Raw genomic sequence first — 25,539 nt, forward strand, 5'->3', positions numbered from 1 at the left:
TGTCATCAAAGTGCAGGGTGCAGAAGACATCAAACAGACGCGTTTCGGGCGCGGACGCCCTTGCTCACTGTCCATATATATATATATATTTGCCGTAACCCCTGTCAAACTTTTAACTCATTGACATGAACTGCAGTGACTGTAGTTCCTGTAAATGACTAGAGATGCTTGCTGGCCTGTCGGACATCTCTAAATTCGGAGTACTGGTATTCTGTCGCTTTAGGGCAACAGTACTTTACACCGACACTCTGACGGAGTACAATCTATACTCCAAATTCTAAAGACTACCCCCAGATCTTTAACGTTGTAGACCCTTCAATAGAGTTACTTCCAGCACCACATTTACAAACATTGGAACTCTAACAACTTAGAAGAGTCCAACCACCATTCAAAATGAAGAGGTCCTTCCTTTCACAAAACAGCTGGAACCTCTTTCTGGGCTGAGTGTGGTCTATGGACACCTGAGAGGTTCAGGGATGTAATCAGTTTTGAACGTTTCCATCAGCATCACACGGTTGATAGACCAAGGTATGTGATTGGCTTATCACGCTCAGCAGTGTACATTGTTTCGTTTTTCCAGGGACCAATCATTGCGGCACCTCAAGCAATTGAGAGAGATGGAGAAAACTGAGATGGAGATCAAGCTCTCATCCCTAAAATTGAAGGTGAGAGATGTTCAGCTTTTGTCGCTCTACACTGTAGCTTTGAGCACCGAAGTAGAACACTCTGGCAAGGTAACCAAGGGATGCTGGGAGCGCTATGAGGCCATATGTAGGATGGATAAATGGATAGCTGAATTGCAGGATTGAGCCAGAGAGTTAAGTGAGTGCATGAGTGGTAAAATGTGGATGCATGCGTAAAAAGGCAGAGATGGATCTGCACCTTGTAAGGCTGTCTAAATACCAGGGTCAGGGTTGGTAGTTTACATTTCACAACAAAGGGGAAAGTGCTCAGGAGGTTTACAGTTGTAAGAGTCAAGGTTCGAGAGCTCCTCCATCAAATACTATCTAGGTTGTTCCATTTCCAGTTGGCAGAGAGCGATGATCTTACAGAGCGAGATTCCCGTGACAGTCAGACATTGTCTCCAGCATCAAGTGGACGGTGGACCCCCAAGAAAATCCAGTCTGTAGGATCCCTAGGCAAAGAAGAAGCCATAACCAGCAGAAGATGTTCGCGGTGTGATGCAATCATGGAGCAGTTAAACAAGATGATTCAAGGTGAGAAAATGCACCCCAGCAGTCAGTGACTTTTAGGGGAGCCGCAGGTAAATGTCCCAGAATTCGGTTTTTGCTGCCTTTTTCTCAACTTCCTCTGTCAATGCGGTCTGTGCTTTGTTTCCAGATTGCCAAGGAAGAGGCATTGAACTACAGGAGGAGAAGAAACAGGCTCTCACAGGCCTCGTCCAGCTGCAGCAAGTCCTAAAGGTGAGGAACTGATGGCCAGGTTGTGATGAGGGGTCGGTGAAGGATTATGTAAGTGGGAGTGAGATTAAAACAATGAGAGCCAGTATGCCTGGACTCTTATCAACCTACTTACTTAGGCCTTTCAGGACAGTAAAGAGTACTTAACATACATCTGAGGGACCCTGTGTGGAAAGGCAGGAGGAGACACCAGGTGCAAGCCACATCCTTTGAACTCAGAATCTGGATTTCCTCTCAACTCTTGACCTGGCTCATAGTCACCTCCACGGGAATATACGAATACATGGCAGATGATGGAGTATACTGTCAGGCTCATCGGTCTGCTGTTTCCTTGTCTACTCTTGTAATTAAGTCCCTGCGTGCAGTAAAATGCACAATATACAAACCATATTTTACCTACTTTCATGCTCTCAATGCCCCAAAAGAAGGTCATTATGCAGGCAATTTTGCAGTAATTTAGCATTAACAGTAGGTGGCACTCTCAGGTTTCTGGATGCTCCAGCCATGCATGTGTGGGTAACAGATCTGCCTGTGTGGGGAAGAGAACTGTCTGTGCTTGCATACAAGTGCTGCTACGTGTTTGTTCCACAACTTCAATACCCTGCTTTCACCGGTATGTTACTGCATGCAGTCACTGCTCTCTCCGAAATATTAGTCAATGTTCCTCCAGTCTCATATTCTGAGCTCTGTAAATAGTGTTCTGCTTTGATGCTTATGTACTTCCTTAACTGTGTGCATTCCCTTCGGCAATTTGAATATTAGTGTCACACCCCTCACCCCACTTAACTCCAGTGTATGCTCAGCATCTGCTCCTTGTTAAGAGTGGGGAGAACTCTCAGAATTTTGTGGAGTTATATAAAAAACCTGCACCTGTAGCGAGCATCCTGCACTGGAAAATTAGCACGAACAGCACCATGTGGCGTGCAAAAGCGTGCGACCATTCGAGGTGATTTTGCTGCGGCTTGTGTAGAAATTCTGCTCGGGAAGCAGCTCTCTCACCATCAGGGGCGGCCTTAGGCATGTGCATGCTGTGCACCTGCACAGGGCCACCAAACCCCAGGGGCCACCACATCAATATATATCCTTAATATAATAATCCTCTGAGGATGAATACATATTTGCATGGCGGCCCCTGGCAGCCTCCGGCTCTGTTCCACTTCAAAACACCATAACCCCCCCCCCCTCTTCACTGGCCTCCATGCTCCGCCCCGCCTTGACCCCCTCTTCCGGGCCCACAACCTAAGCTCCCTGCCGAGGGCCGCCATGAGCCTAGAACCGCCAATGTCACCATGACCGCCCACATTAGGAAATCTCACCATCAGTCATAGCGACCGGAAATCTCGCGAGGGGACGCCACATCTCATTCGCCTGCTTCCATTTCTGGAGTCTTGTGGGAGAAAAAACACTGGCACCTGGCAATTGATAAGGTTTAGATGGAACTCTACGTTACTGGAGTAACAAGGAATCACCAAATTCTGCTAGTTCTGCGTACAGAATTACATTTTCTGCAGAGGCCTACTCCTTGGTGTAATTTAAGCCATTCCCTTTTTCAGGCTTTATTCAGAATTGTGCAAAGAAGTGCGTTTGCTCGCTCAGTTTTGGTGTCTTCTTGTAAAATAATAGGGACGACTAAAGTAAGTCTACTCAGTATTAAGGAGTGCAAGCAGGTACAAAAATCAATTTTTCTCCATGTGCCCTACTTTTACTGCAAGAGGACAATTTAGCCACAAGACCTGGATAGTATCTTGATGAAAACATTTGCTCCAGGGAGTTTTTGCTATCTCTTGATCTCCATACCATAACTGCTTTACCCTTAATTCTTCAGAAAGTCTGATCTCGGAACTCGGCACAACAAGTGATGCCTCAAAAATGACGCGTGCAATTTTATCATAGTATTTATTTAATTTATTTATAGAGCGCACTGTCACCTTGCAGGCATCCTGGCGCTAACTGACTCACGGGCAGACAGGTGTCAGACAGGGCAGAACCACACAATATGTCACTTAGGAAACAGCCAGGTTTTAATCGTTCTCCTAAATGGGAGAAGTTCTGTGGTTTACCTTATCTCAAATGTAAGCAGATTCCATAATTTAGCAGCGGCCACCTCGAAGGCTCTGCCCCCTGCTCTGACCTTCTTAAACCTAGGTACAGTCTGGCCACTGAAGACCGAAGAGGCCTGGCCGGTGTGTACCAGGTAAATTTCGATTGCAGGGAAGCAGGACCAATTCCGTGAAGGGCCCTAAACACCAGACAAAGGGCTTTGAATTGTATCCTCTGACGCTGAGGTAGTCCGTGCAGCTTCGCAAGAGCAGCTGGCCCATGTGCTCTTCTAGGAAGCCCCAGAGCCAGCCTAGCAGCCGCTGATTGCATCCTTTGAAGCCTATCCAACAGAAACTCGGGGGAGCCCAGCAGAAGGGCGTTGCAATAATCCAATCTGCTGAGGATTGTACATCTTGCCACTTGAGCACATGCCTGGAATGGTAAAAGTGGCAGAGCTTTCCTCAGAGATCGAAGGATAGCAAAGCAGCAGGCAGTCGTTTTTTTTATATGAGTCTCCATACTGAGCTTTTGATCAAGCATGACCCCTAAATTACGGACTGAAGTCACAGGCCGTACATTAGTCACTGTTTCAGGAGGCCAAAAGTTTTCTGGAAACGGGCGGGAGATCTTATTCCCAGAGCTAAGAAGCACCTCCGTCTTATCAGCATTAATCTAAAGAGAGTTGTCCTTTAGCCACCGTGACGTATCCCGCAGACAGTTGTGGAAAACTTCCACAGATGTTGAGTCCTCTCCCTCAAAGGAGAGGATCATCTGCGTATCGTCAGCGTAGTTCACAGTCTTGATGTTATAGGTTTTAATAAGCGAGATCAAAGGTTTTAGATAAAGATTAAAAAGTATGGGACTAATTGCTAAGCCCTGAGGGACTCCGTGAGGCACCTGATTGTACACCGATTGAAAAGGGGGCAGAGACACCGCCTGCTGCCTATCCTGCAAAAAAAATCAAAACCACGCCAAGGCACTACCTCTCACCCCAGCCTCAAATAAACGGTTCAGCAAAATCTTATGATTAACCATATCAAAGGCGGTAGACAAGACATGTCTAACAGGATCAGAAACGCTGTCTGTCCCCTGTCTGCACACCTCTGAAGCTCATCCATGGCGGTCACCAGAGCCGTTTTGGTCCCGTGAGCTGGCCGGAAACCAAATTGATCATTCTCTAGTAGATGATGCTGTTCCAGATGTTTAGAGAGGGTTGCACTGACCAGGCGCTCAACCACCTTAGCTGGAAAAGGCAGCAGGGAAATGGGCCTGTAATTTTTGGAACAGTCCGGGTCTAGAGAGGGCTTTTTCAGCAAGGGGGAAATCACCACCCGTTTCCACTGAACTGGAACAATACCAGTAGCGAGGGATTGGTTGCATATTAGGCGGAGTATGGGAAATAATTCCTCCTCATACTCCTTCCAGATTTTGTAAGGCACAGGGTCCAGAGGAGACCCGGAAGAGATCCCCCTAGCCAACCCACAAAATACATCTTCCGTAAGGAGTGGGAATTCAAGTAGTGGTTCCCCCACCGCCCAGGCTGATTCGTCATCCCTGTTTACCGTTGCCCCAAATTCGATGTCATTAGGGTGGCAAGTGTCAGGGGAAGCCTCCAAATCCACAATAATTTGCTCAATTTTCTCCTTAAAGAATTTGGCCAAGTTCTCACAGAGTTCTTGAGACGGGACAATGGCATTCTTAGAGCATTCAGGGCTGGTCAGACTATTTAATATGTTAAAGATACTCCTGGAGCTATTAGCAGCTGTGCAAATAACGGAGGAGTAATAGTCCGCCTTGGATTTCTTAATCAAACTTTTATATTCCAAAACTTTGCTTTTCCATAGCTTCCTTGATGCTTCCCCATAATCCCGCCTCCATCTTCTCTCTGCCTGTTTACAACCCTGCTTCAAATTTTTCAGCGTATCGTTGAACCATGGGGCAGAGACATTCCCTTTACAACGACGTGTTTTCAAGGGAGCATGAGCATCCAACACCGCCGTGATCCCCGAACAGAGTGAGGTATAATTCTCCTCAACTTGCTTATCTAAGCCAAAGGACTTACTCACATTGAATACCCCATCCGAGGGTTTCAAACGAGCAAGCGCCTTCCAGTCTCTGCACGGAAATTCCTTAATAGCCGGTGGAGCCCTAGTGTAAGCACCCTTCGTTTTTACGAAGAATTTGACGAGAAAATGGTCTGACCAGTCCATGGGCAAGATTTCCCCCATGGCCAACAGATCAGGGACCGCAAACACCAGATCTAGGAGGTTCCCCGCCTTGTGAGTGGCTCCAGTGACTTGCTGAGAATGGCCAAAGCTTTCGCAAGAATGAAGTAAATTAAGAAGACCCAAATCAAGGGAGCCATCGCGCCAAAGATTAAAATCCCCTAGAATGACCAACTTATGGTGGGACGCCGCAATATTAGTCAGGGTGGCTAAAAGCGCTTGTTGTTGTAAAATGCTGAAAGCCCCTGGCGGTCTATAACATAACACGCCAGTGCAAACAATCCCAGAGCAAGTCGGGATAGATAAACCCAGCAGCTCCGTTCCCACCGCGGGGTCCAGATCAATAATGTCAATTTTACAAGTTGCTTTATAAATAACTCCTACCCCCCACCCCTTCCAATAGGCCTGGGAAGATGTAAAAATTTAAACCCAGGAGGGCAAGCACAGCCGGGATCGACCAGACAGTCAGCATGAGTCCATGTTTCTGTCATAAACAGAACGTCCAACTCATGTGTCTCAATCATCAGCTGGATCTCTACGCTATGCTTTGGCAAGGACCTAACATTCAAAAGCCCACATCTCAACAGATTGTGAGCAAGAAAATCTGCTTGTGGCTGGGCCGTATGCAGTAGACTGAGTATTCCCTTGTCTGCATGAAGCTTACCAATCTGTAAGAGCATCTCTCTCGAATAAGGGGGGCCGGGAAGTTGTAGGCTAATGTCTTGGGGGCCAAAACAGGCAGCATAACTGGCGCTGGGCGCTTCCTTGGCGCGGACGGGCGCAGACGGGCTTGCCTTTGGCGCGCCTTCGGCGCGCCCGCTGCGCGTTCGCTCCAGTGTTGTTTTTATGGAGCCCAGAGCGTGCAGCCCCGACCACGAGACCGTGGCCCAACTACCCCCAAGATGGCGGGTCCGCTCGCACGGACGGACCCGACCAGGGGAGACACCAGAAGTCTTGAGCGACCGCTCCAGTCCTGCACAGGGTAAGAGTGTGCAAATAAGCAGTTTGTAGCAGCATGTGACACAAATACAATTTAAAAAAAACAATCTGATTTGTTTCAGCCTCGCTCGTTTTTTAAAAATAATTATGAAAATAAAATCAGGTAGCCTCTAATATGACCGACAGTGCTGGCAGAGCCCTGCCAAACACGTTGATTGCCTTCTGAGCCAGGTAGCAGAATAGTACTCGTCACATGATCATACTTTTATTTTATTGTGTTAATTTGTTCATTTTATTTTTTCATTTTTTATTTTATGTATTTATAAATGCAGTTGCAATCAGATACAATTTGGGTATTTCTAAAGTAGTGCATACCACCTTGTAGTAGTCTCAGAGAGCAGTGAATTTGGGTACAAGAATGAGATCAATACAGAAATGAAGAGGGACGTTTTGGTCCGTCAGCTTACTGCGGGGGAGGGTATCTGGTGAACACATACATTCTCGAAACTGATATAACAGTGCTAAAGAGATGCAGTTTAAAGCTTGGTAAAGAAAGTCAACAATCGCTGGCAATGCCAATAGGTCTAGCTTTAAAGGAATGTTAAATGGTAATGTGAAATGGGAAGTAATATGGATTTGTGTGGAAGAAAAGTACTGTAGAATAATATTAGTGTAGGGTATAAGGGTAGGTGACAATTACACTGTCAAGCCAGACCTAGAAATCCATGCTGCCAGAGAAAGACAAACACAACAAACTATCTAGTTATTTAAGACACTTTTACAGTATTACTATGCCATGTCTGTGCCCCTGAAGTTCAGTCTCAGCTAGCTGGATAGATAAATAAAAATATCACATCTGTGTGGAGGGCAATCCCTTTTTTTTCTGAAAGCACACAACTTCTGCCCAATCCAAACATATACTCCTGGCTCCATTGTGGATAGTGCCAAAGCCCCTCTAGTGATGCTCACATTATTGTCTAGTGACAGCTGCGCTGTAAAGCCAGACCGTAATACCTTGGCTGGACTTCTGGAGGCCAGGTGTAGACTGAATTGGAGAGGTAATAAGAGGAATAGGCTAGCTTTAGGCCTGTTAGAAGAAGTAGATTTTGACACACCTCTTAAATTTCAGAAAGTTTCTATCTTGGCTGAGCTGTAATAGTAGTGAGTTCCCGAGGGGTGAGCCAATATATACAAGTGGGGGTCTTCCACCAAATTCCTTCCATGAATCAAATGCACAAATGCAATATGTTGATCGACAGATGGACTTGGTTGGAAGATATAGAACAAACAAGCATTGCCGGCATGCTGTCCTGTAGCATCTTCCATACGAGATAGTGGGTTTTGAATTTGGATCGGTGTTTTGCTGGGTTCCTATGTATTTTAGTATTTAGAAAGTCTGAGACCATCCACTATGATACTCCCAAGGGAAAATAGTTGTTGCTGGAGTCAGAGGACAGATGTTCAGATTCCAGACAGATTGGTGCCCTGTGGCAGGTGGACGCATTGCCTGAGGATACAACCTCTACATACAGTAGGCGTAGATACACACATGCCAAATCCTCAGCCCTGAACAAAGATTCTTGGGACAAACGTTTACACCATCACCTTGATTGCAGACACTGATTGAGAACACCATCCAGAATGTAGACAATCAGTGCATGTTAAGCTATAACACCTATTGCTTACATTTTCATAATGAAGCCTCCCCAGGACTTACACCCTCTGCTGACTAGTGAAAATCTCAGGCCTCTCATGCTTTTAAATAAGCGATGAAGGAAAAACAATACACAGGCTCCAGCCACAGATCCTAAACCCTTCCTGTCTACTACATCATTTACCTCAGTAAGAAAGTTGCTCGCCGAGGTCCCTATTCCCAATGAGCCTTAGCACACGTGGTGGAGGCTCCTCAGTCGTAGCAGAATCTCTGCAGTCATAGCAGGATCTCCGCAATGTGAAACGCAGTGTGGAGATCCCACCATGACTTAGGAGCCTCCGCCAAGAATGTGGAGGCTCTTTGTGAATCGGGCCCGAGTTTCCATAGTCCAACATCAGCAGATTCGTTGGCGCTTCGTGATTTCCTAACCAATTAACTGCTCCTGCATAGACTTGACTTGCAGAGCTTGTATTCTAAGGTCAGCACCTCATGGAGTCACTTCTGGCTTAGTTGAGTAGTTTAATTTCTGTCCTCATCATGCATGTGTCTCATAACATAAACCACTGCACTGTGCTCGGGCACCAATAACCAACATTAGGATAAGGCAGGTCAGATTCTTATACCTTCTACGACTAGCCAGGTGCACAATAAGGAATTTTCCACAGGAGGACACCTCCTTCCTGAGAATCTAGTGGAGATTATACTCCCACGCTTTCCATTTCTGATTTGAAAGAATGACTCCCAATAATCATATTATCACACATAAAGTGCTACCTTTTTCGAACCCTGGCATTTTAATGGTGGCCAGGAAAGTCTAGTCTATCACAAAAATGCAGTAAGCAACTCCACCACTGTTGCTACTGTTCCCCTCTTGATGATATTGCTTAACCCTTGACTTATAATTACCATGTACGTAGCACATCGAGATTCCTATAAGTTTTTTGTTAGATCCTTGATCCTACTGTAACACAGCGAATGAGTTATTACATTGTTCTAGTCCTGGAGAGACCTTTTGCAGAATGTCAATCTCTTTGGCTCTCAAGGGGTGTACCCAATGTTTAAACCTATGGAGCCTGCAATTAGGACAGAAGATTGGACTTCAAGTGAAGGTTAACTGATTTCCACATGAACTGCTATAGAGAAGTGGTTCCTTTAGTCGCGAATACCTTTACTCTGAATGGGTGTATTCATTAATCTTGCTTTGTTGGTCAGCAAACACAGCAGTCACTTCAAAGTGATTTTAAAAGGAGCTTGGCCCTTTCATTGAAAACCATTGATGGCTAAACATCTCACAGAAATGTGATTGTGTGAATGCAAAGATGTGGCTATCAAGTAGTGTAAGTAGTGTAATCAAGTAAGCTTTTCCTGTCACCAAACATTCGTGTAAATCCATACAGAGAGCCATTTTGCTGGATTGATCTCAAAGGAATAAAATGTAAGGTATCTACTTTGAGACTGGCCCTTGGCGGGAGAATTTTTGCAGCATTAATAATGAAGAAATTCCCCTTAAAGGGGAGGTTGTGTTTGGCACTGGGAGGTTGCAATGTCAGACAGTGAACTGGTCCCTAAAGGGCGACAATGAGATGGGGTGTATATAGGTTATGGTTCTTTCTTCCACCGGTCAGTCGCTCCATGTATGAGTGAATTGGGTGTTGATATGTTCTCCCTCTGCTAATGTGTGATGAATAATACGTATTTATTGATGCAAAAGGCATTTGCCTAACAACATCGAATAAGGTGCAATCAATACCATTTGACATGTTTTGAGTCTTCAAGTTTCTGGTTGTGAAATACAATAGAAAGTAGGTATATATCTCTGCATATAAATATAGTATATTTCCAGTAAACCATCTGTGAATCAATATAACATAGCTCCATCAAAACAGTTGTTGCTTGCAATTAATGCTACATGTATCTCAGTATCATTCTGGGATTTCAAATCCAGATGAAACCAAGATAGCTGGAAAGAGGTATTGTAATCCTAATCAGTGGATCTCATCATCCTAGCATTTATATCTTTCTATCACTCTGTACAGCCTTTTGATAATTATTGCTCATCTTCCTTATGCAACTTCATCAACTGTACAACATTTCTCGCTCTGCAGGGTATGACCGAGCATGCCCGTCTGGATGAACAAGTCCTTGATACCCTCCAGTCAGACAAAGAGAGGCTGAGAAGGCAGCATCAGATGGTGACTGAGCAGGTAAGAGCCTGACTCATGGTCCACAGTGTGAGTGCATTTCAGCGTGTATGTGAAAGTCTGTGTTGTCTATGCTTTCTTCTTGTGGATGGGAGACAAAGCCAGTTCTTCAGCTTCTCACGCTAAAACAAACTCTTTCTCATGGTTCTGATATTATGCTGCAGGCTAGAAAATTGAGGCACTGTAAATAAATGATTTATTGTGACATGAGGCATCAAATGGCGACTGCCATGTGGGCAATATGTGGGAACATATGTTTAATATTTAACCAGATGTTCTATCCCCAAGAGATACCTGCATAGATGGATCAAAGTATAACACCACTCTGCATACAAGCTACTCCTAGACAGACCATTGTGGCACACATCCCAAAAAGGAGTCAATGTTGACTTTTCTTTAATGAGGAGTGTGTATTTGAGAAGAGTAAAGCCTCCCAGATAATCTTTAACTTAAGAAAAATTGGGAGGGATATCATTAGTTCATGTCATTATTTGAGAGCACTAACACTAGTATGAGGGTTTTTAGATTCAAGGGGAAACAGCGCTCTGCTCTATATTTAGCTCATCAGTACTGATGAACAGTTGTTGGGTAGTGGTGCAATTGGGCGAGGGGATCAGCCCTATAACCCCTCAAAATGTGTATGTTGAGCAACAATACACAAGTGATAGAAACAACGTAATGCCCACTGCACCCAACACAAAATAGAACAAATCTGTGTCCCGGTGGACACTTCCGCTTTCAGACGATGGATGTCGGACAAAGACCACAATCTCTTTTAGAAGTGTACAAGCTTCATTTAATTCTCTTTGAAAGTCATCCAACAGGTATAGAAGTATCACCAGCCAAACGACCTTATTTTCTGATCTTTGAACCACACAGCCCTGAGGAGTCGCGGAATTTATATTCCTTTGCGACGGAACACGTGTCAGCTGGCTTTCCAAGAGAATTAAATGAAGCTTGTACACTTCTAAAAGACATTGTGGTCCTTGTCCGACATCCATCGTCTGAAAGCGGACGTGTCCACGGGACACAGATTTGTTCTATTTTGTGTTGTGTGCAGTGGGCATTACGTTGTTAATTTGAGAGCACTATTTGTAAGTCTGCACTTACCTGTTGTTGATAATTTACATAATAGGTTCCTAAAGAAGAATTGGTGGTAGACCAGTTCCCTCCTTTCTCATCTACGAGGGCAGGAAGGAAACTTCAGTTGAATGATAAGAGTTTAAACTTTCTGAAGCCTTGGAAAGATATGTCTCAAAACTATCACTTCATACATGTGTATAGCATCAGCTTGTATATTACCAAGGTGCTCATGCACGAAGTAAACTCTGGTGTGAGACATAATGTATTTTTCAATTTTATACAAACAAATGGCTTTTTTAACAGCTCAAAGGACTGTTTAAAGAGAAACAAAAGCTGACAAAAGCGTACGAGAAGCTGCCAAGAGAACAGAAAGAGGATGACAGCCCAGAGGAGTTAATGAAGAAATCCAGAGTGGTCAAGGTAAGGGCAATGCTTGACTTGTCAGGAAGTCAGAACCCAGTCCTGGCACATCTCTCCATGTGCTGAATCTTTGTGAAAAGTAGGTTCATACAGTCGCATCAGGGGTGCGTGCCCCGAATGAGTAAAACCAGCTTCAAATTCAGCGCCCTCATAATGGTGACACTGCGACAAAATGGCCACTTTCCATGGGTAATCCTGCTCCCTTTAGGACCATCCTGTTTGTTTTTTTTCTACTGCCATGCTGCTTCCAAGGTTTTCTTTGTTTGTTTGGGGGATATGCTTCCCCACAGAACAGACAGGCAATATCAGACTGGTGACTCTTGGGACAATGTGATGGAGCCACAACCACTGCAACCATTAGGTACAGGACTGTGTTACTGTTTTAGATTTGGCAATTTTCTTTAGGTTTGGGAATATACCTGTTAAAAATCACATTTCTGAGTTATCCAAAATTCTCAAGTAAATATAAGGCAGGTAAGAGGTCAATAATCAGAAATAAAAATCAAGAAAGTAAATTTGTTGTTTTTAATCCACAATTTATGTTTTAAATAACTTTAAAAAATTTACTGAAATAACAGAGATATAGAAAAGAGCACATCAGATTATTACCAGGACAACGCAAATGGGAAACAGTGAGAAAAAACAGAGTAATTCCTTGTGACTGGGGCAAAAAGAAAGGCATATTTAGGTCTGGCTTGACAGCACAGCTGTCACAGTACCTTGTGTGATCAACCTAAAATAAAGAGCTTCCAGCAGTACTACACAGAGGGGCTTTGGCTCCATCCACATGAATGGTGGACAAGAGTATATGTTTTGATTGGGCAGAAGTTGTGTGCTTCCACAGAAAAAAAGATCTTCCACACAACTGTGAATGTTTTTGTTTTTTTTATCCTGCTGTGTGAGCCAAAAGAAGATGGCTGCCTAGAGAAAGCTCACAAACATGCATAAAGTATTGAGCTTCAATGGGATGGCACCTGGATGTTTGGGGACAACAGTCATTGTAATGCTGTTAAAGTGTGGATATGAAGACAAATTAGGGTGTTTGTTTTTCTCTACCAGCAGCACAGATCCCCTTCCCTTTACATCAATAACTTTAAAGTTTAGAGTGCACTTCTGTGTTTGAGAGCAGTACGGGATGCCCAGGGCTACAGTAATCGACATGCATTTTTAGGTCTGCCTTTACAGCCCAACTGTCACCGAACCGTATGTGATCAACAGAAAAAGAGTTTTCAGAGTCTATATCCAAGAAGGGCTTAGGCTACACCAACAAGTTTACCTGAGGAAAAGATTTGATTATGCCAAAGTAACATGCTTCTACTAAAAAGAGTGATTTTATTGCACTTTTTGGCTTGTGGCAACGTTTAAACTCAATACAACAGGACTGAGTTGGGTATGGTAGCAATCCAATAATCATGGCTATACATCTGATATGTTTGTTATGAAATGTCACCAAAAAAGCAGTAGGCCTGGTGTATTCATTATTTATTGTGAAAATAATATGTTAAAGACAATAGACATGTAAGGATGGGTTGTTATATTAAAGTCTACAGATAGGTATTTTGCTACATGAAATCTCACAGATTACTTTAGTAGGCGAGGATTGTGGTGTTTGCTATACCCTGTGGCAAACCCTGGATATATAAGATTTGCTCTTTTGAGAATTCTTGCTTGGCTCGCTTAGGTAGGATAGTATTTTGCTTAGCCATCAGTATTTTTTTAATACCGTTCTGACTGCTTACATGTTGGTTGCCTTGTAGAAAAGCCTGCTCTGAAAACAGTAGGACTTAGTTGATTTTGGTGGCAACCTTTAGGCCTGATTGGTGCACTAGGAAACGTTATGACCAATGCCATAGGTCTCATCTGCTTTTTATGAAAAGTTATGACAAATACTGTATTCCTCTATTATTTATTGTGAAAAGCATGTGTTAAAGCCAGTAGGACGTCAACAGTTGGTTATTATGACATTGTGTTACAGGCGAAAGTCAGTCACTAATTACCATAGTAGTCAAGGGTTTTGGCATAGGCTACCAACTCTGATAAACCCTGGGGGGTTGTTATTGTGATGATTCTTGTGTGGCCCGAATGAGAGGGATTACATGTTGTTTTGCAAACTGTAATTTTCTACATATGTGTAATCTTATAACTGTATGCATGATGGTTTCCAGTTTATGTGCACTTGAATGGGATTGAGCTCATTAATGTGGAAAGCCAGTGGCAAAGGATATGGCCTTATCAGTTCATTGGGAAAAGCCATGCCACATTTCTTATGTTTGATCTGCTTATTATGAAACGTTATGACAAAGCAAGTACTTATTGTAACAAGCATGTGTTAAAAGCAATACATTTTAAGGATGGACTGTTAAAAGCACTGTGCTGAAGCCTTAAGGCAGTTATTATGGTACATAGAATCTCTCAGATTACGGAAGTAGGTAAGGGCTGTGGTCCTAGCAGTGCCCCCGAACAAATCTCCGGAATAGAAGGTATGTACTATAATAATTCTTATTAGGTTCTTTAGGAGAGATAGGGCCAGATGTAGGAGCCCTAATACCGGTCGGTAACAGCCAAATTCGGCCGTTACCGACCGGTATTAGGGTTTACAGATGTAGGGGGCCTATATTTTACCGATTCTGTAAATTTACCGAATCGGTAAATTTACAGAATCGGTAAATCCATATGTAGGAGACACTCCTGAGAGTGCCACAGGCCCTTAAGAGTCGGTATTTTACCACCCAATCCTATTGGGTGGTAAAATACCAAATTCAGGTGTGCATGCACATCTGTGCAATGTGACACACAGACATGCCCTTAGGCTTCAAGGCCCATAAGAATCAATGGGCAATACTGATTCGGTATTTACCGAATCGGTAAATACCGAATGTTACAGATTCGGTAAATCAGATTTTTGATATACCTGCATCTCCCTCCTTCTAATTTACCGATTCATAAATACCGAATCGGTAAAATTCGGTATTTATGAGTCGGTAAATTAGAGTTACCTACATCTGGCCCATAGTGTTTTGCTTCACCAACTGTAATTTTGTATTGATTTGTAATTTTATGACTATGTGCCCGATGTTTCTCTTATGGAAAGGGTATTATAGGTACAGTAGGCCTGAGTTGGATATTGTGACAAGCCAATGATAACACCTATGGGCCTGATTGGGGTGAAGGGAAACGTTATGCCAGATAGCATAGGTCTTGTATGTTTATTATGGAAAGTTATGACAAAGGGAGTAGGCCTGACCTATGTACTGGGAACAGGATTTGTTAAACTAATATACCTCTAAATGTGAATTAATATCACAGAATCTTGTAGGCTGTAAAGAGGTATTTGGTGACATCTCATTTCACAGATTGCCATAACAGGCACTGTAACAAACCCTAGGAGTAGAGGACTTTTACTGTGATGATTCTTGCTAGGCCCTATTGAGAAGGGTTGTATATTGTTGTGTCAGTTGTAATTCTTTATGTATTTCTAATTTTATGACGGGATGCATGACGGTTACCAGATTATGCACAATTCTGTAGGCCTGTGTTGGTTATAATGTCAAGCTAGTGGTAAAGTTTATCAGCCTATTGGTCAACTGACAAAAGTTATGTCAGGTTGCTTACAAGTGATCTGTTTATAATGAAAAGTTACTGCTGAAACAAAAGTAGGCCAGAATTACCTATTGTGAAAATCATGTGTTCACTGTAATAGGCTTAAGGGTGGATTGCTATGACTCTGCGCTAAAGCCTGTAGACAGGTATTGTTTGATGGGGGGTGGGGGGGGGTGTCATTTGAATAATGTGTTTTCACGTAATTATGTCAAATTGTTGGGAAATTATGTGAAAGAATGCAAAATTACGCGAAATGCAAATCCATCACATAGCACTATATTTAATGCAAAATGTATCTTCCCAATTTTTAATGCTGAAGAGATGAAAGGGTTTTCAAGACAGTATTAATATCTGTTAAAAAGACAACACAACAACTAATACCGCTACACAATGTGCCTCATTATTACACTCAATTTGCCTTCTTATGCTGTAAATTGTGGTCAACTTTGCTGCATACATTTGTCCCCAATTTCTGCATAATTCAAATGGTCCTTGGTGGGGTTTAACTGAATCAGCATTGTCTGGTGTTATGAATAGGGCAATTAAGACAACATTCGGGATGCAATGTCGATGTTAAAACATGTTTTGAGTATACTGGCGTGGAAAACCATTACATCCACAGGAGGTCTACAGTAGTACCTACCTTTAGGGATCTGCATCTCTCAAATAGCTGTTAACATTTTAAATGGTTGGGTGGGAGAGCTGCAGAAGGATTTGAGGCAACCATTGCACACAGAGCTTTTGACTGGCAACATTAAAGGTGAGATTTAGGCACATGGTCCCATGTCAACTTTAACCCCTATATTTCCCTCAGGAAAGAGTGTACAGAGCAGATGGGTCAAATATCTGTAACAATACAAGATAAAAGGAAAACCTTCTTGTATGTCCCTCCAGGATGGGAACCAGGCTGTAGGAGCAGCCCAAATTTTGAAAGATACTTAATGGACCAGAGTGACGCAGAACCACCACACTCACAGTTTTAGTATGTCTCCAAATTATCTCACCTGTTGGTTTCTGAAATATCCCTGGTTCAGTACTGGCTAGCTAGCTATTACCCTTTGTGGCTCCTAGGAATGCTCACTCCCAAGACTTCATCCAAAGAGCTCCAGACAAGTGTGTGCCTTGCTTTTGTCCTTCTGTATTGGCAGTTCATTTCCGCAGGGGAACAGTTCCGGTCTTGTCTGCATGGTGCAGCTGCAATAAGGGTTTCTATGGTGGTCTGGGCATCGTGCCATCATTTAAGGGTAACTGCATCAAGGGGTGTACTAATCCTGGTCCGATGCCTCTTTCTGGCCGGTGCTGCAGAATAGTCCAACTTGGATGTTATGAGGGCTACAGCTACCGTGCGTCTGGCACTCAGAGGGAGAAAGTCAAATAATTTTCTCAGGCTTCTAATGATACCGAAGCATGTACCTGCTACTTCGCTAGCCTGCTGATTGAAAGTGAGGGCACTATTAAATTTTATGCCAAGATTTCGGGCAGCAATGATAGTATTAGGGGGGGTTCAGCTTTTTCGGGCCACCAATCTTGGGGCGAAAAGGAATTATTGGGACCGATAGGGATGATCTCGGTCTTGGATGAATTACATTTTAGGTGGTTAAGAGACATCCATTTGAAGGTTACTGACAGACAGTTTTTAAGTACTTGCTCTGCGTTGGAATGATTTTTATCGAGAGTCAGAACAAGCTGGGTGTCGTCAGCGTAAGCGACAGTATTTATGTTGAAAGATGTCATTCATTTTAGTAGGGGAACCATGTAAAGGTTAATCAGGGTGGGGCTTAAACTAGAACCCTGAGGAACTCCTGTTTTAATAATTTTTTCTTCTGAGGAATAGTCGCCCAGCCTGACAATCTGATGCCTATGAGCAAGGTAATTTTTAAACCATTCGAACACGGTTCCTGCTATGCCAACATTGGTAAGGCGATGTAAAAGGATAGCGTGGGATACCGTGTCGAATGCTGCAGAGAGATCTAAAAGGATCAGGACAGCCAATTTGCCCTGATCCAAAGCAGCACGTATGGTTTCGGTAGACGATAGGAGCGCCGATTCAGTAGAGTGGTAAGTCCTGAAACCTGCTTGACATGGATGGAGAATGTCATTGTTTTCAAGGAATGCCATCAGTTGTTTGTTGGCATAAGTTTCCGTGATTTTGCAGATGGCAGGGAGAAGAGAGGTGGGGCGTAGATTAGATAAGATGGTAGGGTCTTGTAATGTCTTTTTCTGTAAAGGTTTCACTGTCGCTACCTTCCACTGGGCAGGGATCTCCCCTGATTGAAAAGAGAAGTTGATGATAGCATTGATGTAGGGATTAACCTCCTGTATTATAGATTTAAGAAAGGTAGGGGGACAGGGGTCGGAAGGGGAACCTGATTTAAGTGCAGAGATTCCCTGTAGTGAATCTTCAAGACTAATGTGATTGAATTTTTCCCATCTGGGATGTTGAGAGTTAGACACTGTCTCAATATCAGGTTCTACTATTAAAGGATGAGGGAAATCCTTAATGAGCGTGTCAATTTTTTGTGTGAAATAGTTGGCTATGCTGTCACATAGGGTTTGGGACGGAGGAATTTCTTGGGTTGCTATTTTGGGTTTCGTAAAGGTGTTAACGATTTTAAAAATTTCTTTTTGTTTATTATTGGCTGCTTCAATTTGAGAAGTGAAATAATTGGTTTTAGCAACTTTAATGGAGATGTGATACGATTTCCTAGCTGTTTTATAGATGACTTTGGAGTCAGTATCATAGTTTCGTCTCCATTTACGTTCTAATTTTTTGACTACAGCCAATTGATCTTTTAGGGTATCTAGGAACCAAGGAGCAGGATTTTTACGTTTTATTGAGGGAAGTTTTGTTTTTTGTGGATAACTAAGTTTACTGCCGATCTCTGTCATCCAACCTACAAAGTTTTGATAATCTATGGAGGTATTGCCTGACAAAGAGGGTTTGCTATCTTTAGCCCAGCTAGTGAGATCTGGATGATTCATAATTTTGCCCCAATTGGGTGAAGGGATTCCTTTATTTGCTATTTTCTTGGACATAGTTTGACTTCTTGTGAGTTCTTTGTCGAATTCAATGAAATAATGATCAGTCCAGATCAAAGGTAAGGGATTTTGTACCACCAATGTGTCCAGATTGGAACTAATGCAATCAAGGGAGTTCGCAGCTTTGTGGGTTGCTCCAGAGGTCTTAAGTGTCAGTCCTAGGATTTTAAGGGTTTCTTTAAAGCAGGAAGCATGGTTATCAGTAAGGTTATCTAAATGAAGGTTGAGGTCGCCCAGTATAGTAAAATTGGCGTATCTAGCAGTCATATCACTCAGTACTTCCCCTACACTAGTAAGAAACTGCAGGGGATTTCGGGGGGGACGGTAGAGCAGTGCTCCCGAAAAAGTGAAAGTATCATGTACTTGAATGCAAAAGAACATACTTTCGGCTTCTTCAATGTCAGGAAGCTCGCTGATGGTGCATTTAAGGGTATCTCTATAGATGGTTGCTAGACCCCCACTGTGCTGTTTTGCGCGGTCTTGTCTGCAGATAGCGTAACCGGGGGGAACAGCATGAACTAGGTCTGGATTGGACCAATCCCGGAGCCAGGTTTCTGTTATAAATAAACAGTCCAGTTCATTTTCACTGATCAGGTCAAATATGTGAAGCGCATTTTTGCACATGGAGCGGGCATTTATCAGCCCACTTTTAAGGAAGATGGCTGACATACAATTGTCCGCAGGATGATAAGGTTGTAAGCATTTCCCACAAGTAATACAGCAGATGGGACCAGCCCATTTGTCGACGTTAAGAGCATGGTAGCAATTGGTGGAGTTAGAGTTCAGGGATAAGATAAAATCACTAGAATAATGCATCACCTGGGTATTATGGGTGGCCCTAGGCCCGGCCTCGGTGCGGAGTCGCGCACTCCGGCGCAACTATGGCGCGCTCGCTGCTCGCGTTCGCTGCGCGAATTGATGACCATCTCTTTTTGTAGTCCCTTCAAGAGCGCAATGGCGCTGGGACTTGTAGTTTCTCAACCTAAAACCTGTGGGGGGCTGATCGCGCGTCTCCAGCCATAGCCCTTAATCGACTGTGAGCTAGAGGAGTGAAGCGCTTTCAGGCGGTAAGTGTTTTAAAATAAAGGACAAGTTGAAAACATACAAAAGCGGCGCAAATTAGAATTAGCAAACACAGTGCAGTTTTAAAAAATGTTACAGGCTATCACCCGGCTTCCGCCTCAGGTGAGAATGAGTGCTACTGCCGCGGATGTCAGAGGCAGATTATGTAGGATTAGTGGCCAGGCTTCTGCCGCCGTTCGTAAGAGGAATCTCGCAACCAAGGCCCGACTCCTCCTTTTGTAGTCCCTTCAAGAGCGCAATGGTGCTGGGACTTGTAGTTTCTCAACCTAAAACCTGTGGGGGGCTGATCGCGCGTCTCCAGCCACAGCCCTTAATCGACTGTGAGCTAGAGGAGTGACAGAGGCCCTCATAGCAAATAGTAGGCTAAGATTAATTCATTATAAGTTTCTACATCGGTATACAATATCCCTGTCAAACTCCAAAAATTTTAACTCAAGGAAGATGACAGATGTGACATGTGCGGCTGTGAGGGGGCAGGATTCCTCCACTTGGCATGGCAATGCCCATTCATTTTTGACTATTGGCAACATGTGTTTGAGGGTATGACACAGATGATTGCTAAGCGCAGAATCGCCTGCAGATGGGGACGGGGTTGTGCCCCAAAATTCAAGGACTGCCTGCGTGACCTTACCACTTGGCAAGAACAGTCCTTCAATTATGCAAAACTTCTACAGTCTGCCTCCTGACCAAGGGATATATGTGGTCACCTGAAGTCGTACCTCCTTTCCACTACGACAGAAGTGGAAGAAACCCCAAATGGCTCCGAGAGTGTTGAGGTGGGGGAGGGTGAAGGCGAGGTAGGGGTGTCGTCCCCCAATATGTGCTACTAGACAATCAGGAGGCCCCGTGCGACAGTGATCATAGGTTGGGGAATTCTATTGTTGTATCTAAAATGTTAATTGTTGCAGATATTTGCCAATGCAAACCTTATGACTTGTAATGCTAGGGTACATACCCTAACCGGCCCTTGACGTTCGGTAATGTGCATGGATTATAACACAAAATGTAAACTGGTATTACACACTGTATTATAAGCATGTTATCAAAAATGACAGCACTGTGTAAGGTGGGGGTTGATTCCTTGTGTTGGGAATGTTTTCCTTTGTTGTTCTTGCACTCCTCTCTGCACCAATCTATACACTCAATAAAAAAAAATACTAAAAAAATGTACACCACATGCCATTCAACACTCCACTTAGATGCTTCGGTAAATGAAAGGGCACAGTTTTAGGGGTTTGGATGAACTCCATACAAGAGAGCGAGTGGACCTTCTCTCTAGGGATGGAGGTAGAAAGGCTGCTACCAGCACTATAGAATCATGTGCCACCGATGATTTATTTTCCTCATAGTTGAGGAGTCTGTAATCGCCCCCATACTGTGAGTGGAAGACAATTGGGGGCTCTGCTGGAAGAGCAACAGAGACATGGTGCCTCCTTGGTGGGCTCGCAGATCATCGAGTCAACTGAAGAAAAGCAATACAACCGGTCTAAGAAACTGGACAGTTGCACAGATTAACAGTATGGAACTGTTGAGGTTCTGGTTGCACATATATCACATGGAAATGCGATGTTCCCTAATGCTCTCCCTGTGCAACTTCGACATTTTACTTGTACCTTCTTTTAATGGGGAGTTTACTGCTTGTGCTTTTTTGCACAGTTGCAAAAATCATGAGCACAGAAAATGGTGATATCGAAGTTACTAGGTTTATATGAGTGCACAAAAATATTATCATAAATTGTTACACATTGGATTACTATATTTCTATAATGGGACTATACTGGGACATCTGTACATCACTGGCCCTAGCATCGATCAGATCTGACATATGAAATGATATCTAAGATCTAGTATCTATCAATGTCTTATAACTAAAGCTATACTGTAAAGAGATGGAACACCCTGGTGGCCCGCTCCCCCCCAAATGTTCCCCACAAAAAGCAAAGGTAGCAGCTATTGACAAAGTTGGGAAATATCATAATTTACCATGGCTGGAATGCTAGGATCCATTCTCATAAAGGGGCTGCATATGCTGAAGCTGATGATGGATTTAGCAAAAATCAAGAAATCCTGCACCATGCAGGTCCATCCTCATGAAAATCCACATACTGAACACTTCAACTCCACTATTCTAGATATGTGGCTGATGCCACAACCAGAATTATAATGATGTTGTAGCCAGCATACCTCATGCCTATAACAGATCAAGCAAGAATTACTACACTACCTCTTCTCCTCACTCCCATCTGTTTGGTTATGAAGCAGATCAGCCTATTGATTTCTGCTTTAATTCACCCCAAAATTCAGTTGTTCTAACATCAACTACTTCAGGCACTTGAAGTAACCATTGGACAAGCCATTCCAGCATGCTCCGGCCAACACTACCACCTGCACAAATGAAGGCATGACCATCATGACAAAGATGCGAACCATAACCACAAAACCAAGTTCAGAAACAAACTTTGGCATATCAAAGACAAGACCAAACAGCAAACTGATTGCATCTCAGCTGCTTACCATGAACATCAAGGTGTACGGTCTACTTGTGTAAAGAGGTGTAGACAAATTGAGAATCAAGGCACCGCTTGCTTTCCATTGGAAAGAATACAAAATATCCATTTGTGGCTGTCATTGACTGAGCCCAAATGACCACCACTGAGCACCACCACAGCAACAGCAGAAGGCTGGCAAGTTACAGAAATATGGAGGGTTTGTCCCTTTATTCCATTCTACACAGCAAATTAGAGCACTGTTCAACTTAGTGGTACTCAGTAACCTCGATTACTGTATGTATTCACTAGTGGGGCTCTCCAAGTACTCAATCAATCAATGCTTTACTTTATTCAGTACATGAATAGCCCTAAAAGATACGTAAAATAAGCCAGCAACAATAAAATATCAATATCGATAAAACACACAAAAAATACAAATAAGAATTAGGCAAATCAGAAAAGAACAGCCCAGACAGTTTTTGTCTCAGTGTTGTCTTTCCAAAAGTCGAAACCTTGTCTAGACAGTTGGGCAATAAAGGCTGCAGAATAAATCTGTTTCGTATTTGTTAGCATATTTTGAACTGCTGTCAGAATTTTTTCTGTCAATGTAAATTTCATTTCTGCTTGGGTGTACAAATGTGATTTGTATGCAATTGGTACTTTTTCACCTTCGTTAAAAGTTAAGTAGGTGAATCTGCATTGACCCGGAATGATTCGAATCACTAAGTTGCGTACGTTTACGTGTGTTTGTAAATGCTTTGTTGCTAACATGTCTGTTTGGAGTGAACACAAGATTTCTGTGTGTTCTTTTGTCCAATGTGTGATTTTAAAATCAGGTTTGATTAATTCGTAGAGAGGTTTAATCCTTTCTACGTAGTTTAGAATGTAAGTTCTTCCAAAATTTAGGAAACCTAGAATGGACTGTAAGTTTTTCAGCGCTTTTGGAGATTGGAGCTGCGCACACTTTTCTAAAAAGTTGGCTGCCAGGCTTTTGTCCTCACGTGATAGTTCATATCCTAGAAAAAGGACGTTGAGATGGGCAATTCTTGATTTTTTTTAATTGAATTTATAACCCTCAGAGGCGAAGCCCAATATAATGGTGTTCACCCTGTTCAAGTGCCTGTTCAGGTCTTCGTCTGTCAGATAGATATTATCGACATATGCCAATGCCTCGTCATCATAAGTTTGTAGTAACTCTGTTACCCTTGCTGAGAATAAGCCCAGACTATTCTTGAATCCTTGAGGGAGATGACAGAATTGACACTGGGTCTCCATTATTGAGAAAGCGGTAAACTACCTACTTTCAGGTGCTATGTTTTGACAAAAGAAACCATTTGAAATATCTAATGTGATTTTATATTTTTTACACACAATGTTATTCATTAATGCTGTACTGTGTGCATTTTGTACTGCAAATGTTTTACAACAAGAGTTTAAGTGTTTGTAATCCAAAACTAGACGATATGTATTGTCTGGTTTTGAAACAGTAAACAAAGAATTGTTCATTGATGAGGTGCATGTTTCAATCATTCCTTGGTATTCAAGTTGATCTAAGATCTCCCTGACCTGTTTTTTAGCTTCTTGCTTAATTGGATACTGCTTTGTGCAGTTGGTTGATTTTTTAACGGGATTGTGTGGTGAGGTGAATCCTCTTCCCATCCTACATGATTTTTGTATAATGCTGGGGCTTGGATGACTGCCAATTTCCTGGTAGCTTGTTTCCTTCCCAGTATAAGAATTGGCTTGGTAGTTTGGTCTGCCCTGTTCCCATGATGCACTGGGCCAGGGTCAGACTAATTTGCATATAGCCAAGTTCTGAGCTGGGATGGTGCAGTGAGCTAAAAAACGGTGATGGATCAAGCCCTGATCTTTGGACTGGGTAAGAGTGGTCTGCTTAATTCAGACACTCTGTTCATCACCACCCCCTTTTCTGAATCATTTTTGTCCACCATAAGCGTGGAAGGGTATACTCAGATGTGAGTCCCTAGCTCATTGCACCATCAGGATTCAAGCAAGCCGGGCCGAAGACGGCTGAAATGCCAGAAACCGGTCCCCGGTAGCTTGTTTCCTTCCCAGTATAAGAATTGGCTTGGTAGTTTGGTCTGCCCTGTTCCCATGATGCACTGGGCCAGGGTCAGACTAATTTGCATATAGCCAAGTTCTGAGCTGGGATGGTGCAGTGAGCTAAAAAACGGTGATGGATCAAGCCCTGATCTTTGGACTGGGTAAGAGTGGTCTGCTTAATTCAGACACTCTGTTCATCACCACCCCCTTTTCTGAATCAATTTCCTGGCATAGGTATATTTAAAAATGTACTTGAATATGGTTGGAGAAGGCTGGCATAATGATGTCTTTCACCATGCGGGCACTCCCTGACAAATTCTGGTGGCCAGTCCCGATCTGCTAGAAGTATATCATAACCCTTTGAAAGTCGCTCCCAAAAGAGTACTTTCACTTTTCTTGGTATGTTTCCCTCCATCCGGAGCGTTATTTCATATAACCTTTGTGGAGAACTAACCCTGGTGTCTGCAATCTCAACTTGAATGTCTTCATTCAGGTCCACTGTCTCCAGAAGTCCCTTCAAGTTCTGGCGAGCTATTGATACTTCTACTGCACTGTCCAACATTGTTTGAGCCCATTCTCCGTTCTTGAGCTGTGTTCTTAGAATCCTCGGCATGTCTGATCTTTAGACCTGCTACTTTTTTCTTGGAGAATTGAGGTTTTGGTTTGTTTTTCTGAACGTGTTGATTGTCTTTGGACCTCACACGTTCTTCTTTTTGATCTGACTCTCCTCTTCTTTCGGATATCTGTTATGATACCTGAAAGGTACGAGAGTAACGTGTATCAGTATCTTGATAGCTGTCCGGTTTTCCCAAATTATCCCTATTCCTGAGGTTATACCTCCTTTCAGAGGGCTACTTTTGAGGAGACCTACCTCGGGATTGAGAACGTTTCTCTTTTGAATGTTGTTTGTTATTTTCCCACTTATTTGTAGAAGAGGTAGGAGTATGTTTAATAGAGTCCTTATCAGGACCTTCAGACAGTTGTGGTTAAACTGTGTAATTCTATCAATTTTTGTATTTGATTAAGTAATGCCTCGTCTGACATTGCTTCAATGTCAGGATGAGGTGTGTAGCCGGCTGAAATCAGCCATGTTGCTCCTGGTCTACCTAGTGGACCGAGCCTGGTAATGTGATTTGAATGTTTTAGGGCGCCTTTAAACCAGAGATCATGCTCCTGGTATGTGAGTGGAATTTCTATATCCTTCAAAGGAATATATTCCTCAGATGGTTCATCTTCTTTGTAGAAGTGAAACGTTTTAGTTACTGGATTTGATTCAGGGAA

General features: G+C 43.1%; 1 protein-coding gene across 1 annotated transcript in view; it reads left to right on the top strand.

The window, feature by feature from the left end:
- LOC147729064 (uncharacterized) overlaps positions 1–25,539 on the top strand; it is a 274,377-nt gene that overhangs the window by 183,613 nt on the left and 65,225 nt on the right. Inside the window, exons 20-24 of the mRNA XM_086959346.1 lie at positions 581–665; positions 1,028–1,217; positions 1,342–1,424; positions 10,385–10,483; positions 11,867–11,983. Of these exons, the coding sequence (XP_086815472.1) occupies positions 581–665; positions 1,028–1,217; positions 1,342–1,424; positions 10,385–10,483; positions 11,867–11,983 (574 nt within the window). The remainder of the gene's footprint in view (positions 1–580; positions 666–1,027; positions 1,218–1,341; positions 1,425–10,384; positions 10,484–11,866; positions 11,984–25,539) is intronic.

The sequence above is a fragment of the Lissotriton vulgaris genome, chromosome 2_2 (assembly GCF_964263255.1).
Source record: "Lissotriton vulgaris chromosome 2_2, aLisVul1.2, whole genome shotgun sequence".
NCBI classification, from domain to species: Eukaryota; Metazoa; Chordata; class Amphibia; order Caudata; family Salamandridae; genus Lissotriton; species Lissotriton vulgaris.